Source organism: Phyllopteryx taeniolatus, chromosome 15, assembly GCF_024500385.1.
Source record: "Phyllopteryx taeniolatus isolate TA_2022b chromosome 15, UOR_Ptae_1.2, whole genome shotgun sequence".
Classification (NCBI taxonomy): Eukaryota; Metazoa; Chordata; class Actinopteri; order Syngnathiformes; family Syngnathidae; genus Phyllopteryx; species Phyllopteryx taeniolatus.
In genome coordinates, this window is record NC_084516.1 from 22,817,404 (window position 1) to 22,834,492 (window position 17,089).

At 42.5% G+C, this 17,089-nt stretch overlaps 1 protein-coding gene and 1 long non-coding RNA gene across 2 annotated transcripts in view; both read left to right on the forward strand.

Annotated features, from left to right (window-relative positions):
• The window catches only part of slc12a2 (solute carrier family 12 member 2), a 129,198-nt gene that overhangs the window by 47,741 nt on the left and 64,368 nt on the right, over window positions 1-17,089 (forward strand). Inside the window, 5 exon segments of the mRNA XM_061748037.1 lie at window positions 2,301-2,385; window positions 2,493-2,647; window positions 2,746-2,853; window positions 3,705-3,828; window positions 15,648-15,749. Of these exon segments, the coding sequence (XP_061604021.1) occupies window positions 2,301-2,385; window positions 2,493-2,647; window positions 2,746-2,853; window positions 3,705-3,828; window positions 15,648-15,749 (574 nt within the window).
• On the forward strand, window positions 3,839-7,072 carry LOC133465321 (uncharacterized). The gene is made up of 3 exons (XR_009784603.1): window positions 3,839-6,510; window positions 6,847-6,895; window positions 6,982-7,072. It is a non-coding gene; the product is annotated as an uncharacterized LOC133465321 (long non-coding RNA).

The following is a 17,089-nucleotide window of genomic DNA, read 5'->3' on the forward strand; positions in this document are numbered from 1 at the left end:
CTGCGATTGGCTGGCGACCGGGTCAGGGTGTACCCCACCTCTCGCCCGTGGACAGCTGGGATAGGCTCCAGCACGCCCGCGGCCCTAGTGAGGATAAGCGGAAGACAAATAAACAAGTGATTTAAATAGACACATTGCGGCATCCTGTGATTGGATTGGTTATGGTTTTTTTAAACTCGCTGATCGGCCCCAAAAATACTGCTCGTGTAAAGCCCAAGGGGAATATTCAACCATCAGTTTGTGACTTCAAGCTGAAGCGCACTTTGATCCAAAACACACCAGTCAACTTCGGAATGCGTTTAAAAAAAACAAATGAATGTTTGAAAGTGGTCTAGTCAAAGTCCGGATTTGAATCCGTTTGAAATGCCTTGGCATGACTTTAAAAATGACTGTAAAACAATTCTGCAAGGAAGAGTGGGACAAAATATTTCCACAGAAATAAAACAATCTTATACAACCCCAATTCCAATGAAGTTGGGACATTGTGTTAAACATACATAAAAACAGAATTCAATGATTTGCGAATCATGTTCGACCTATATTTAATTGAATACACTACAAAGACAAGATATTTAATGTTCAAACTTATAAACTTGATTGTTTTTAGCAAATAATCATTAACTTCGAATTTTATGGCTGCAACACGTTCCCAAAAAGTTGGGACAGGATCATATTTACCACGGTATTACATCACCTTTTCTTTTAACAAAGTTCAATAAACGTTTGGGAACTGAGGGCACTAATTGTTGAAGTTTTGTAGGTGGAATTCTTTCCCATTCGTGCTCGATGTACAGCTTCAGCTGTTCAACAGTCTGGGGTCTCCGTTGTCGTATTTTACGCTTCACAATGCACCACACATTTTCAATGGGAGACGGGTCTGAACTGCAGGCAGGCCAGTCCAGTACCCGCACTCTTTTACTGCGAAGCCACGCTGTTGTAACACGTGCAGAATGTGGTTTGGCATTGTCTTGCTGAAATAAGCAGGGGTGTCCATGAAAAAGACGTTGCTTGGATGGCAGCATATGTTTCTCCAAAACCTGTATGTACCTTTCAGCATTAATGGTGCCTTCAGAGATGTGTAAGTTACCCATGCCATTGGCACTAACACAGCCCCATACCATCACAGATGCTGGCTTTTGAACTTTGCGTCCATAACAGTCAGGATGGTTCTTTTCCTCTTTGGCCCGGAGGACACGACGTCCACAATTTCCCAAAACAATTTGAAATGTGGACTCGTCGGACCACAGAACACTTTTCCACTTTGCATCAGTCCATCTTAGATGAGCTCGGGCCCAGGGAAGCCGGCGGCGTTTCTGGGTGTTGTTGATAAATGGCTTTTGCTTTGCAGAGTAGAGTTTTAAGTTGCACTTACATTGATGGCACTTTTTGATGGAGTGCCACCTGATGGATCGAAGGTCACGGGCATTAAATGTTGGTTTTCGGCCTTGCCGCTTACATGCAGTGATTTCTCCAGATTCTCTGAACCTTTCGATGATATTATGGATCGTAGCTGATGAAATCCCTAAGTTCCTTGCAATTGTACGTTGAGGAACATTGTCCTTAAACTGTTGGACTATTTTTTTCACGTACTTGTTCACAAAGAGGTGAACCTCGCCCCATCTTTGCTTTTGAATGACTGAGCAATTCAGGGAAGCTCCTTTTATACCCAATCATGGCGCCCACCTGTTCCCAATTAGCTTGTTCACCTGTGGGATGTTCCAAACAGGTGTTTGAGCATTCCTCAACTTTCTCAGTCTTTTTTGCCACCTGTCCCAGCTTTTGTGGAACGTGTTGCGGCCATAAAATTCTAAGCTAATGATTATTTGCTAAAAACATTAAAGTTGATCAGTTTGAACATTATGTATCTTGTCTTTGTAGTGTATTCGATTAAATATAGGTTGAACATGATTTGCAAATCATTGTATTCTGTTTTTGTTTATGTTTAACACAACGTCCCAACTGCATTGGAATTGGGGTTGTAGAAACCACTTGATCTCAGTAGACTGGCCGAACCACTTATTAGGTTTAGGTATTACTGTTTCACACAGAGCCAGGTAATTTTTCCCTTAACAAATACAACCACCATTTAAAAAGAGCATTTTATGTTTATTTGGGTTGTCTTTGTCTGATATTTATATTTGTTTGGTGATCTTAAACATTAAATTGGGGGATACTATGCAAAAAAACAATTTATTTATAGAAGGGGGCAAATACCTTTTTCACAGTGCTGTGTGTGTTTTGTCTCTGTGATTGGTATTTTCATACCAATCTCTCTTTTTCTTCTTCTTCGCTTGTTCCAGGACCCACAGCTGGCCATTCCCAGAGGAACACTTCTGGCCATATTGATCACTGGAATAGTTTATCTGGGAGTTGCTGTCTCCACAGGTACATGGTTCTCTGTAGATCGTTTACAGCAAGAGGTCTACGAGATTGTTTGCGTTTTCCTTTAACGAGTGCCCTGCTACTTAATGGTTTGATACATGCTACTCCAGGTTCCTGTATTGTGAGAGATGCCAGTGGAAATGATACAGTCAGTTCTCAGTTCATGTTGAATTGCACTGATGCTTCCTGCAAATTTGGCTACGATTTCTCTGCTTGTAAGAGTCAAAAAGATGGCTGTCCCTATGGCCTACATAATGATTTCCAGGTATGAGTTTTTAATCTTTACTCTTACGGTTTTGTCAGACTCAAAATTCTGTGATTTATTCGGTACATAAAGGTAACATCTTTTGATTGTCTGTCCAGGTTATGAGCGTGGTTTCGGGTTTCGGGCCCATCATTACAGCTGGAATCTTCTCTGCCACTCTGTCCTCAGCATTGGCGTCTTTAGTCAGTGCGCCTAAAGTATTTCAGGTAAGACATCACCTAAAATACATAAGTATTGCACAAAATTTAACTTGTGCCTTGAATGGCTTCCTGAAAGACACCTTCGCCATGAATGCAAGTCAGTTCAGATATGTGTGCAGCCCACTAATACCTCCACCCATATTACAATGTCAGTTAGGGAATTAAATACTGACCTTTTGGTCGCAATAGTAACTTAACAAGTGGCCGCCATCATTGTGGAATTTTCAAAAATGAAAAAAAAAAATGAAATCAGTAATTCAAACACCTCTAAAGTCCTACAAAACAAATAAATCCAGGAAAAAACTGCTGATGACTGACTGCATTACCTATTCCACTGGCCACACTGCTGTTGTCACTAATGTTCTATTTACCCTATTTAAGTTGAGTTTTTAGGGAAAGTGACGCTGTTTGAAACGTCAAGGTAACTCTCGACGCCACAACTTGCAGAACCCCTCGGAATTGCGGCCCATGCCAGCTTACTGGTGGACATTTTTAACTGAAACTTGCCAGGCAATCGAAGAAAGGGTTACACGAGTAGCAGACGAAACAAGAGGGTCGAGGAGATATCTTGAGAAATAATTTTCAGTTTTACCCTACTTTGAAGGCTATCTATTTCCCCAAAAGTGGAATTATTTTTTTCAGATACAAAAAAACTCACTTTCTCATTCTAACCAGACAGTATTTTGATGGACTGTCATTTTTGGGAGCTCTTGTGACGTTGCTAGTCACAAGGTGCAATTTTGCCCACACAACAATAGTGTAGATACTGTGTGTCCAGAAACAAATAAACAAATGAAGATTAACTAGGAGTAGGGTTGTAAGAAAAATGTATATATTAATATGATTGTTTTTTACAGGCTTTATGTAAAGACAACATTTACCCTGGACTTGAAATGTTTGCCAAAGGTTATGGCAAGAACAATGAGCCTCTCCGAGGCTACATCCTGACCTTTGTGATCGCTCTTGCCTTCATCCTAATTGGTAAGGTAGCTACACTCATTGACTATGTAGTAACAGAGTGCAAAATAATTACAGTGCTCCAAAAATATTATGCTTATAGGATTTTCCTTTCATAAACATTTGAGTTTGAGGTTTTCTGGGGAAGTTTTAACATCCAGTTGTTTCTCCTGTCTGTTGTCTATGATCTACAGTGGGGCAAAATTGTGCAAGTTCACCCACTTAAAAAGATGAGAGAGGCCTGTAATTGTCATCATCGGTATACCACACCTATGACAGACAAAATGAGAAAATAAAAATCCAGAAAATCACATTGTCTGATTTTTTTAAAGAATCTATTAGCAAATTATGGTGGAAAATAAGTATTTGGTCACCTACAAAAAAGCAATATTTGGCTCTCACAGACCTGTAACTTCTTCTTTAAGAGGCTCCTCTGTCCTCCACTAGTTACCTATATTAATGGCACCTATTTGAACTCGTTATCCGTATAAAAGACACCTGTCCACAACCTCAAACAGTCACACCCCAAACTCCACTATGGCCAAGACCAAAGAGCTGACAAAGGACACCAGAAACAAAATTGTGGACCTGAACCAGGTTGGGAAGACTGAATCTGCAATAGGTAAGCAGCTTGGTTTGAAGAAATCAACTGTGGGAGCAATTATTAGAAAATGGAAGACATACAAGACCACTGATAATCTCCCTCGATCTGGGGCGCCACGCAAGATCTCACACCGTGGGGTCAAAATGATCACAAGAACGGTGAGCAAAAATACCAGAACCACACGGGGAGACCTAGTGAATGACCTGCAGAGAGCTGGGACCAAAGTAACAAAGGCTACCACCAGTAGCACACTACGCCGCCAGGGACTCAAATCATGCAGTGCCAGACGTGTCCACCTGCTTAAGCCAGTACATGCCAGGCCCGCCTGAAGTTTGCTCTTGGATGATCCAGAAAAGGATTGGGAGAATGTCATATGGTCAGATGAAACCAAAATAGAACTTTTTGGTAAAAAACTCAGCATGTTGTGTTTGGAGGAGAAGGAATGCTGAGTTGCATCCAAAGAACACCATACCTACTGTGAAGTCTGGTTGGGGGGGATGACGACATCATGCATTGGGGCTGTTTTTCTGCAAAGGGATCAGGACAACTGATCCGTGTAAAAGAAAGAATGAATGGAAGCATGGCTCGTGAGATTTTGAGTAAAAACCTCCTTCCACCAGAAAGGGCATTGAAAATGAAACATGGCCGGGTCTTTCAGCATGACAATGATCCCAAACACACCGCCCGGGCAACAAAGGAGTGGCTTCGTAAGAAAAAATTTCAAGCTCCTGGAGTGACCTAGCCAGTCTCCAGATCCCAATCCCATAGAAAATCTTTGGAGGGAGTCGAAAGTCTGTGTTGCCCAGCAATAGCCCCGAAACATCACTGCTCTAGAGGAGATCTGCATGGAGGAATGGGCCAAAATACCAGCAACGCTGTGTGAAAACCTTGTGAAGACTTACAGAAAATGTTTGACCTCTGTCATTGCCAACAAAGGGTATAGAGCAAAGTATTGAATTAACTTTTGTTATGAACCAAATACTTATTTTCCAACATAATTTGCTCATAAATTCTTTAAAAATCAAATGTGATTTTCTGGATTTTCTTTTTTTTCCCCTTGTCATTTTGTCTCTAATAGGTGAGATATACCTATGATGAAAATTACAGGCCTCGCTCATCTTTTTAAGTGGGAGAACTTGCACAATTGTTGGCTGACTAAATACTTTGTTGCCCCACTGTAAATCTTGGATAAGTTTGATAATCATTTTCCCTGCTGAAATGGAAATTACTGAAGGAATATGTTCCACATGATTAAGCAAGTCACAGTATTTACAGTAGTGATGCACTGAAATGAAAATTCTTGACCAAAAACGAAAATGTCGAATGTCGAAACACCGGAAGAAATTATCAATCAAAAACTTTATTTGTAAGCACTTTTCATACAAAGAAATTGCAACACAAACTTTAAAATATAAAAATAAATCAAGCCCACCAATTATTAACTCATTTAGTGCCACGGACGTATTAATACGTTTTCATGAACCCATCCGTTTAGTGCCACGGGCGTATTAATACGTTTTCAGTGTTATTTTTAATCATATCATAATAGAGGGTTTGGCGCAGCTCCACATGTATCTAAGGGTTGGGAAGGATTTTAGTATGTTAAATCGACACCAGAGGGCAGCAGTAGCTTTGATCAGAATTTTGTCAAAACGTCAGAGGAAAACTGTATCCCTCTGATTATATTACTATGACTGTGACTATATCTGACAGTGGAGCGTTGCAGGGGTGTGGTTGAGAGAGAGAGAGAGAGAGAGAGAGAGAGAGAGACATGGTGAGCCAGTTAGAGCAAAAAACAATGGATGAATACAGACGGTTTACTCTAAAACAGAGTTTTGCTAACATCAAAAAGGATTATGTACCATCATCATTCTTTTCCCAAAAAAGAACGAGATGACGCTATGACAATGAACATAGTGTAACGCTGGTCGCGTCGAGCTTTCGAAGGCCCGCGGTAAGATCGCTACCATATCCCGATCCACTTCCCCCAAAACGAGGACTGCCATCGGACGTCCGGAATCAGATTACAATGAGCCTGATCCGGGTTAACATCTGGGAGTAGCAGGGCGTCCTTCATAAGCCCGCAGGAAGTCACCGACGAGGTAAGAACCTGCTAACTTCAAAGCTAACGTCCATAGACTGAGCAATTACTCCGTTTTACCTTTTTTATCATGCAACATGCACTAAAAAGCATGACAGTTTGTCCTACGATACTACACGTTTACTAATCATGCATCCTGTAGACAAAAACCTAGAGCATCAATAGCCAGATGAGTTGGATATGTATTTATTTTTATTGTCGTTCTTTAATTTATAGACAGTAGTGCACCAAATTATAATTTTCTGACAATGTCGTGTGTTCTTTTACCTTTCCTCATCACACTGTACCAACAAAATAAATATTTTGTGGTAAATGTACATATTTCTTTAATTTGCAGTTGGTGCAACCAGCAGCAGATGCACTCCCACACCTGTTGGCAAGAAAAGGTGAAAAAAGTATTTTTGTCCACTTCACACTGCAGCAATAATATGTTTCATTTTTATGCTAATTGTTTATTTTTTATCATTTACAGGAGGTGCATCAAGCAGTGGTGGGGCTGTTCATGGCTGGTCGTCTGCTGACTGGGAACCCTCAAAAGTCCCACACGCACGTACCCAAACATGCACACAGCTGTACATACTTGAAAGTTCATGCATCATCAATTTGAAAATGCATGTTTTAGACGTGGAAATAAACTGTTACTTTGCAATCAAAATAACCTTTTTTGTGTGTGTTTTTTTGTGGTGGTTATATAGTAGGAAAACATCGTTTAGATATTTGAGCGATCATAAAAGTAAAAAAAAAAAAAAAAAAAAAAAAAGCATCAAAGTGAAGATTCTGCTTGAAATGCATCGTTTCACAAAAAAGCTCTTTTTCTCTTGGAGACGGGTATTTTCAACTTACCTATGTTCAACTGCTGCTTACAAAAGAACGGTAGAAGGTACTTTTCCTGATGAAGTAGTGTGTTAAATCTTATTTTTGGTGGGCTCCATGTCTCTATAGCTATAGAACACACTTTTCTGTAGGCCTTAAAAAAACAGTAAAAAATGGCTGGCACAATTTCTGAAAAACGGCTGGCAATAAATAAGTTAATTATTAGAAAAATTGCATTTTTAGCTATGACTGAAGAGCTTCCAACTTATAGAAATTCTGTCTGAATTTCCATATTTTAGAAATTATGTCAAGAATATTACCGTGGGACAGTTATTGCAGTAAATTATGTAATAGGATAAAAGTAATTCTGTATACTGTTCAGGTTCACAACATAATCATTACTCTATAATCGTTAATGAATTATGGCTTCAATATTTGTTATTTGAATGTATTTCTTGCATCAACCTTGGAATGGCGGATGCATTTGCAGCCAAATGTCTTCTCTCGCTTGCTCTTTTTGTATTTCCTGTATCCACTATTGCTGCTGAAATGATGCAAACTTCCCACTTTGGGACTAATAAAGGATATCTTTTAAATATTTATTATATCAAGGTACTTTTGTATTTATAGGCCTATTTTCTCAAGTGACGTAGCAGCGATGATGTACTATTTCGTTTCCGGTTTCCGGTCTCTGTATGATTGTCGAACATCCTGTATTTCAGTATTTGCCTCTATAGAAATGTACTAATTTGCCTGCTATTTTGCTCTATAACGTTCCAACCATGTGAGAAGTGTACCACCCAGTCACATATTGTGGTGTTTTGTGGCTTCTTGTCACGATAGCTTAGCAATAGCATAGCATCCCTGTCTTTATCATGGCTTATCCTCCGTCAGTCCTTCGTGATAACGACACTGTCATGGAGGCGGTGATTAGGGACATACAGTATGCTGCATTGACAACAGATGCGGGGCGTGTGTTTGTCTCCGTAGCTCGGCGTCATATTTAGCCATGTTAGCTGTAGCTCGTAGGTAGCCGGGGCGGAGCAAAATAGAATGCAACAAACATTCCACCTTAGTAGCTGAACAACGGAAAGCAGCGAGGTTAGGACGCTCCAGTTTGGACTAGCAGCTAGCAGGATGACTGCAAGCCCACGTGGTTCCTACAATTCGTTGCGACATGCAAATCTGATTTATTGCAACAATAAAGATGTTCATTTTTATTGTTAATTGTGTTTATGTTACCACTAGCACATTGAATGTGTGCCTTATTTAAGTGTCACATTTATGTTTGATTTATGGTGCACTATGTCATTATCAAACCGTGACTGTAGGTTGTGTCCAATATTGTCATAGTCAATATATAGTCAATTCAACTGGGTAGTCGGCAAAGCCCTATTGGCTATTGGGCATTCTTTATAACAAATCTTCCTTAAATATTCAATATGTACACCATGTGCCTCAGCTGCAGTAACGCTAATGGCAATAAACAACCTGTTATCTTGGGGGTTTTATTTCAGTCTTTCAGTCCGAGACCGAAGTTTCAGGCCATTTTCAGCTGAAACATTTTGCCGAGTGACCCTACCAGGGTGCCGTGAAGCCCCAGACAACTTCGTTCCTAGGATCATTGGGACACACAAACCCCTCCACCACGATAAGGTGACGTCTTCCAGGAGAGCAAAAAGGGCCTAGGTGAGGGACCAGACAAAGCACGGCTCAAAGACTCCTATTATGAAAAATATAAGTGGATTGAGGTTTCCCTTGTCCGGACGTGGGTCACCGGGGCCCCCCTCTGGAGGTGGGGCTCGAAGGAGAGGGCCTGGTGGCCGGGCCTGTACCCATGGGGACCGGTCGGGCACTGCCCGAAAGGGTAACGTGGGTCCCCCTTCCCATGGGCTCACCACTTGTGGGAGGGGCCATAGGGGTCCTAAGCGCACAATGGCCTCCATAATCCTTAAATGGAAGAGCTGGGTGTCCGCCCAAACTGAGCAATCGGGGAAGAAGACCGTTGGTGAGAGAGGTAAAGAAGAACCAAATGATCACTGTGGCTGAGCTCCAGAGATGCAGCCGGGAGATGGGAGAAAGTTCTAGAAAGTCAACTATCACTGCAGCCCTCCACCAGAATCAGAATCAGTCGGTGCTTTATGGCAGAGTGGCCCGACGGAAGCCTCTCCTCAGTGCAAGACACATAAAAGCCTGCATGGAGGACTCCAAGATGGTGAGAAATGATATTCTCCGGTCTGATGAGACCAAGATAGAACTTTTTCGGCTTCATTCTAAGCGGTATGTGTGGAGAAAACCAGGCACTGCTCATCACCTGTCTCCCACTTCAGTCCTGAGAGACTGTAATTTCCAGACTTAAAGGTATTGACGGTTGGCACAGGGCAATTGGACAGCGTGATGGGTAGCTGTGGCGAAGGAGGCCTCCTGAAGTCCACGATCATCTCTAGTCTTGAGTGTGTTCAGGTCCAGGTTGTGTCGGCCACACCGCAGCTCCAGCCGCTCCGCTTTCTGTCGATACGTAGACCCGTCACAGTCTTGGATAAGGCCGATGACTGTGTTGTCGTTGGCAAACTTCAGAAGTTTGGCATCCAGGTGTATTGAGACACGACAGAAGAGCAGCGGATAGAGGACACATCCTTGGGGCGCCGACTGGTGGTGCATGTGGATGAGGTGGTCTCTCCCAGCCTCACCTTCTGTGCCCTGCCTGTCAAGAAGCTGTAAATCCACTGGCAGATGGCAGGCGATACGCTGAGCTGGAGAAGCTTGGAGGAGAGGAGTTTGAGGATGATGGTGTTGAACGCAGAGCTGAAGTCCACAAACAGGATCCTCGCGTAGGTCCCGCGCCGTCGAGGTGTTCTAGGATGAAGTGCAGTCCCACGTTGACTGCGTTGTCCACAGACCTGTTTGCTCGGTAGGCAAACTGCAGGGGTCCAGCAGGGGACCTGTGACGCTCTTGAGGTGGGCCAGGACGAGGTGTTCAAAGGACTTCATAATCACATATGTCACGGCGACAGGCCTGTAGTCATTCAGACCCAAGATTGTGGGGGTGGTCGCTCGTTGTTGGTTAGCAATTGTAATCCACGCCAGACTGATTTTGAGTCATTAGCGGTAAACTGTTTTTCTAGCTTTACTGCATAATTTGTCTTTGCGATGTTAATTTCTTTTGCCAGCTGGTTTGTAGCACAATTATACAGGGCTCTGTCCTGACCTCTTTTGCCTGGTGAAGTTGCTTAAGTTTATCAGTGAACCACGGCTTGTTTTTACTGAACGTGCGAAATGACTTTGTTGGTACACACACATCTTCACAGAAACTGATATAGGATGTAACGGTGTCCGTACATTCATCCAGGCTGCCAGTTGAAGTTTCAAAACACTCCAGTCTGTGCAGTCTAAACAACGTTGAATTTCTATCTTTGCTTCATTGGTCCACTTCCACACTGTTTTCACCATAGGCTTCACACATTTAAGTTTTTGCCTGTATGTTGGTATTAAGTGAATTAAGCAGTGCTCAGGCGAGCCCAGAGCTTCATGGGAGATAGCACGGTATGCATCACTTAGGGTGGTATAGCAGTGGTCTAGAATGTTGTTTTCCCTGGTAGGACAGTCGATGTGTGACTATATTTAGGGAGTTCGTGGTTCAGTTTAGCTTTGTTAAAGGTTTCAAGAATAATGAAGGGTGAGTCTGGGTGCTTTTTTTCCAAGTTCGTTTACTTGTTCAGCCAGCGTTAGCAGTGCAATATTCGTGTTAGCTTGAGGGCGGTATGTAGACACCAGCGAGGTTGAAAGAGGCGAACTCGCACGGCGTTATTATTTGCGGAAGAAATCATGAGTGGGAAATGGGAGGAAGTATTCAGTGAAGAAAATCCAGAGAAAGCTCTGAGTGTAGTATTTATGAAACTCTTTATAGAGATTGCTGACAAACATGCGCCAGTAAATACATGGAATGCTCGGTTTAATAGTAAACCCTGGCTAGATGATGAAATGAAAAGCTTAATTGCCACGCATAATGATGCAAAAAGAACTGCAGATAAATGCGGACTATTCTCTGACAGACAACATTGCCGTAAATTAAGAACTACTGTGACAAAACTGAATAAAAATAGGAAAAGGAAATCCAAGTCCAAAATCTTATATTAATATTAATAAAACAATCGATGATGGCGTCTAGACACGTGTTGGACAGTGATCCTTGAAGGAGCTTTCCATTGGCAGGAAAAACAGTTAAACAAGAGGCTAAACTGCTGGGGATTACTTTGGATTCGAAAGTAAAATGGCAGAGGGCATCCCTGTAACCAGAAGTGCGCCAAGTACTGTAATTTCTTATGTATAATGCACATTTTTTCCACCAAAAATGGTCAAACGTCAATAGTGCACATTGTACAACCCCAATTCCAATGAAGTTGGGACGTTGTGTTAAACATAAATAAAAACAGAATACAATGATTTGCAAGTCATGTTCAACCAATGTAGAAGAAGAATCACCTTTTATTGTCATGAACATGCACACGAAATTTGTTCTCTGCATTTTACCCATCACAGTGAACACATACACATGTTAGTGCAACACACTGGAGCAGGGGGCAGCTGAAGCGCCCGGGGAGCATTTCGGGGTATCAGTGTCTTGCTCAAGGACACCACAGCCGTGAGTCCGGGGGATGTTGGCGGATTGGCCAGTCGGGGTCTTGAACCTCGGTCCCCCACGGTGGAGGCGATGATCTTAACCATTGGGTCACGGCTATTTAATTGAATACACTACAAAGACTAGATATTTAATGTTCAAACTGATCAACTTTATTGTTTTTAGCAAATAATCATTAACTTAGAATTTTATGGCTGCAACACGTTCCAAAAAAGCTGGGACGGGTGGCAAAAAAGACTGAGAAAGTTGAGGAATTCTCATCAAACACCTGTTTGGAACATCCGACAGTTGAACAGGCTAATTGGGAAGAAGTTGGTGCCATGATTGGGGATTGCTCAGTCATTCACAAGCACAGATGGGGCGAGGTTCACCTCTTTGTGAACAAGTGCGTGAGAAAATATTCGAACAGTTTAAGGACAATGTCCCTCAACGTACAATTGCAAGGAATTTAGGGATTTCATCATCTACGGTTCATAATATCATCAAAAGGTTCAGAGAATCTGGAGAAATCACTGCTTGTAACTGGCAAGGCCGAAAACCAACATTGAATGCCCGTGACCGTACATCCCTCAGGCGGCACTGCATCAAAAAACGACATCAGTGTGTAAAGGATATCACCACATGGGCTCAGGAACACTTCAGAAAACCAATGTCAGTAAATACAGTTCGGCGCTACATCCGTAAGTGCAACTTGAAAATCTACTATGAAGTTTATCAACAACACGCAGAAACGCTGCCGGCTTCTCTGGGCCCGCGCTCATCTAAGATGGACTGATGCGAAGTGGAAAAGTGTTCTGTGCTCCGATGAGTCCACATTTCAAATTGTTTTGGGAAATTGTGGACGTCGTGTCCTCCGGGCCAAGGAGGAAAAGAACCAATCAGACTGTTATGGACGCAAAGTTCAAAAGCCAGCATCTGTGATGGTATGGGGCTGTGTTAGTGCCAATGGCATGGGTAACTTACACATCTGTGAAGGCACCATTAATGCTAAAAGGTACATACAGGTTTTGGAGAAACATATGCTGCCATCCAAGCAACGTCTTTTTCATGGACGCCCCTGCTTATTTCAGCAAGACAATGCCAAACCACATTCTGCACGTGTTACAACGTAACTTCGTAGAAAAAGAGTGCGGGATCTAGACTGGCCTACCTGCAGTCCAGACCTGTCTCCCATTGAAAATGTGTGGCGCATTATGAAGTGTAAAATACGACAACGGAGACCCCGGACTGTTGAATAGCTTAAGCTGTACATCAAGCAAGAATGGGAAAGAATTCCACTTACAAAGCTTCAACGATTAGTGTCCTCAGTTCCCAAACGTTTATTAAATGTTGTTCAAAGAAAAGGTGACGTGTAAAACAGTGGTAAACATGACCTTGTTCCAGCTTTTTTGGAACGCGTTGCAGTCATAAAATTATAAGTTAATGATATTTGCTAAAAACAATAAAGTTTATCAGTGTGAACATTAAATATCTTGTCTTTCTAGTGTATTCAATTAAATATAGGTTGAACATGATTTGAAAATCATTGAATTCTGTTTTTATTTGTTTAACACAACGTCCCAACTTCATTGGAATTGGGGTTGTACGTGGGTTCTTCAGACTGGCTGGTAATTAATTTAGCGTCCAGGTGAGAAACCAGGTTCCTGTGTCTGGCTCAGCGGTGCAGCAGAGGCAGGTATACAGAACAGTCAGAGATCTGCAAATTCCTTGTGTTTTTGACATACTTGGCGACTAAAGATGATCCTGATTATGGGATGGAGTGCTTACGTCATAGGCTGTTTCGTACTCGTTGAACCCTGGCAGCTAGATCCATTCCACACATCCACCATCCACACACAGATGTAATTTCTGAATATTACTCCGCGGCGGACTAATACGTGGCCTGAGGTTCCGCCTGTGCGCTCGGGACCTGCCTTGGATAAGTCACAGGAGTTGACGAGACCAGAAAAAAACTTCCGCCGCTTCTGCTGTTAATAAGTAATGATACTTTTACTCCGTTACAATGATCGAAATGTCGTTCGTTACTTTTATCAATTATTGCTTATTGCTGACTTCGACTGCCGTATCAAGCTCTGTCAATCCAAGTTAAGTGCTAGTGACGTTTAAGTCTAGTTCACCAAACAAACGACACAAGAAAGTGACATGACCTCACACAACGTTTTCAATTGGGCTTCCCGGACATCGGTATTCACACTCGATAAGCCTGGCCCGCTGATCGTCGTGCGTACGTGGCGGCCATGTTGGAAAGGTCGTCGTTACCGTGAAGGCAACGGCTCGCTACTCTTGTTTACATTTAGACGAACAAAAACAACAAATTTCTTGTATTGTGTTATTTGTCTGGCACTGTCTGCCCAAACGTGGATATTTCAGCTCACTTATAACTTGAAAAACACCTTGCAGATGTTTTTTTTGTAGTTTTGACTGTGCAAAGACGCACACAGCAACATCAGAATTTGCACATTCATTATATATATATATATATATATATATATATATATATATATTTTTTTTTAATTTATGTTCATGCTGGGTTAAAAAAAATCAGAAGTTAGTCACTATTTACTCAGTATTTGAGTAATAATTTCACTGTGTACTTTTCACTCTTCAGTAATCTTTTGGAGGACTCCTTTTTACTTGAGTCACATTATTGTCAAGTAACAGTACTCTTACTTGAAGACAATGTTTGGCTACTCTACCCACCTCTAGAGCGGACATCCTCTATTGCTACCCTTACGCTTAAGCAACATTTTTGGTCATCAGATCAGCAACGTGCCATATTTTTTGCACTGGTCTTTTGTATTTTCGCGTTGAGGCGCTGCTGGTCGTGGCCCTGGTTTGGTCCCAGCAGACCCGCGATGCACACGTAACATCGGCGACAAGAGTGTATCCGCTAGTACAGCTTGTATTAATTAAGAAACGCGGCTACAATTCTCTAATTAGTTTACGGATGTTAATGTATTAAGCGACGGATCGATGGTAAGGATTATGTCACAACACAGAATGAACCTAGAAAAACAGAAACATTTTGTTCTTTATATTTTCCTCGCGGATGCGTTTGGGATTAGCCTTTGAAGTTGGTAAAAGTGAAATGAAATGAAAAGACAATGATTTTAGTCAATTCTTTTCCAGAATGAGAGTGCTTAAAGAGGAGGATGCTATTCATGTGGCACAGCTTGAAGCAGGCATCAGGTGCAGATGGTCCTGGCTCAAGTTGGAGGCCAAAACAAAAAAGCAAAGAAATGAGGCAAATTTAATTTTAATCTTAAATTTGTACATCAACGGGTACTTGAGCGGTGTGAATAAATGTTTTTCTGCGTGAAATTTTGTTTTTGTTTTTTACCTTATTGTACTCTATTGTATGTACTATTGTACCCCCCCCCCCCCCAAATGTATTTATTATCATCATTTTTTTGGTCACCTTTTTCCATGCCTTTGGTGTTTGCATGTCTGAATATAGCATGTAGTTAATCATTCTGACCGCAGTGTAATTTTCCACTATTACAATAAATGTAACATTTAACATAGTCCTGATGCTTTTAGGGTGTACTGTTGATTATTCAAAGCCACATTTTCCCATGCAAGACGTTTAAAGTAGCAGATAAAGTGTGTTCTCGATGCTACATGTGAACCACAATACTGTTTTTAAGAATGAACAACTAGTAATCTTAACTATGTTGTCTTTACAGCTGAGCTGAACATCATTGCCCCTATCATCTCCAACTTTTTCTTGGCCTCCTATGCCTTGATCAACTTTTCTGTATTCCATGCCTCATTGGCTAACTCCCCAGGTAAGTTATAGATGAAAAAATGAGAAGTAAATGTAACCTATTATGATATACAGTATCAGAGCAGTTACAGGAGTGGTAGAAGTCTGGAAATCACTTCAACATTCGCTTTGGGTGGCACAACCCGAGTTGAAGTCTTGATCCTAATAGGCATTGAGTGAGCACATTCCAAGCTCTAAAATAATTACATTAACCCCCCTGTACATACTGGAAGGTTTGTAGACAAAGCTAAAGAAGCCAGATTGAAATTGTTTGGGCATGTGCAAAGGAGGGACAATGGATCTATGGGCATAAGGATGCTAGGAATGGAGCTGCCAGTTAGGAGCCAAAGATCAAACCTAAGAGGTGATTTATGGATGTGGTGAGGGAAGATTTGCAGATAGCTGTAGTTCGAGCATAAAATGCAGAGGACAAGGAGAGATTGAAGAGTATGATTTGCTGTGGTAACCTGGAGGGGGTGGGGGGGGGGGCAGGGGGAGGTGGGTTGGGTCACACGCAAAGCACTCCCTTCCAGGTCTCACTGTCATTGCCCATGTGAGCATTGAAGTGCCCCAGCAGAGATAGGGAGTCCTCAGCAGGAGCGCTCTCCAGCACCCCCTTCAAGGATTTCAAAAATGTGGGTCCTCTGAGCCACTTTTTAGTTCATGCAATAGTCAGGACCCCCATTCCCCCACCCCAAAGCGGAGGGAGGCTACCCCAACATACAGGCACCGAGCCGGGTGCCATTAAGTATGCCCTCACCTGCTCGGCGCCTCGCACATTGGGCAACTCCAGAGTGGAAGAGTCCAACCCCTCTCAAGAAGATTGGTACCAGAGCCTGAGCTCTGTGTCGAGGCGAACCCAACTACATCTAGTGGGAACGTCTCGATCTCGCACACCATCTCAGGTGCTTTTTCTGCCAGAGAGGTGACATTCCACATACAGTACCTTGGGCCAGCTTTTGTAGCCGCGGTTCAGGCTGCCGAGGTCCCCGCCTGCGGCCGCGGCACAACTCGCAATGCACTCACCCTCGGCCCCTCCCTCAGGTGATGCGCCCATGAGAAGGGGGGCCCACGTTGTCGCTTCTGGCTCGCCATCGAGCCCTTCCTCCAGGCCTGGCTCTAGAAGAGGGCCTGGTGACCTGCATCCGTGTGAGGGTCATAAGGGGTTTTGCTTCATGCTTTGTCTGTTCCCGTTTGCTCCAGGTGACCTTATGCCCCGGCAACTTAGCTCCTTGGATCATCGGGACACACAAAGGTGATAGCTCAGGGAAGAGAAAACTAGTAGTAGTATTATTCATGATAATAATTAATTATCCACCCATCCATCCATTTTCCGAACCGGTTTTTCCTCACTAGGGTCAC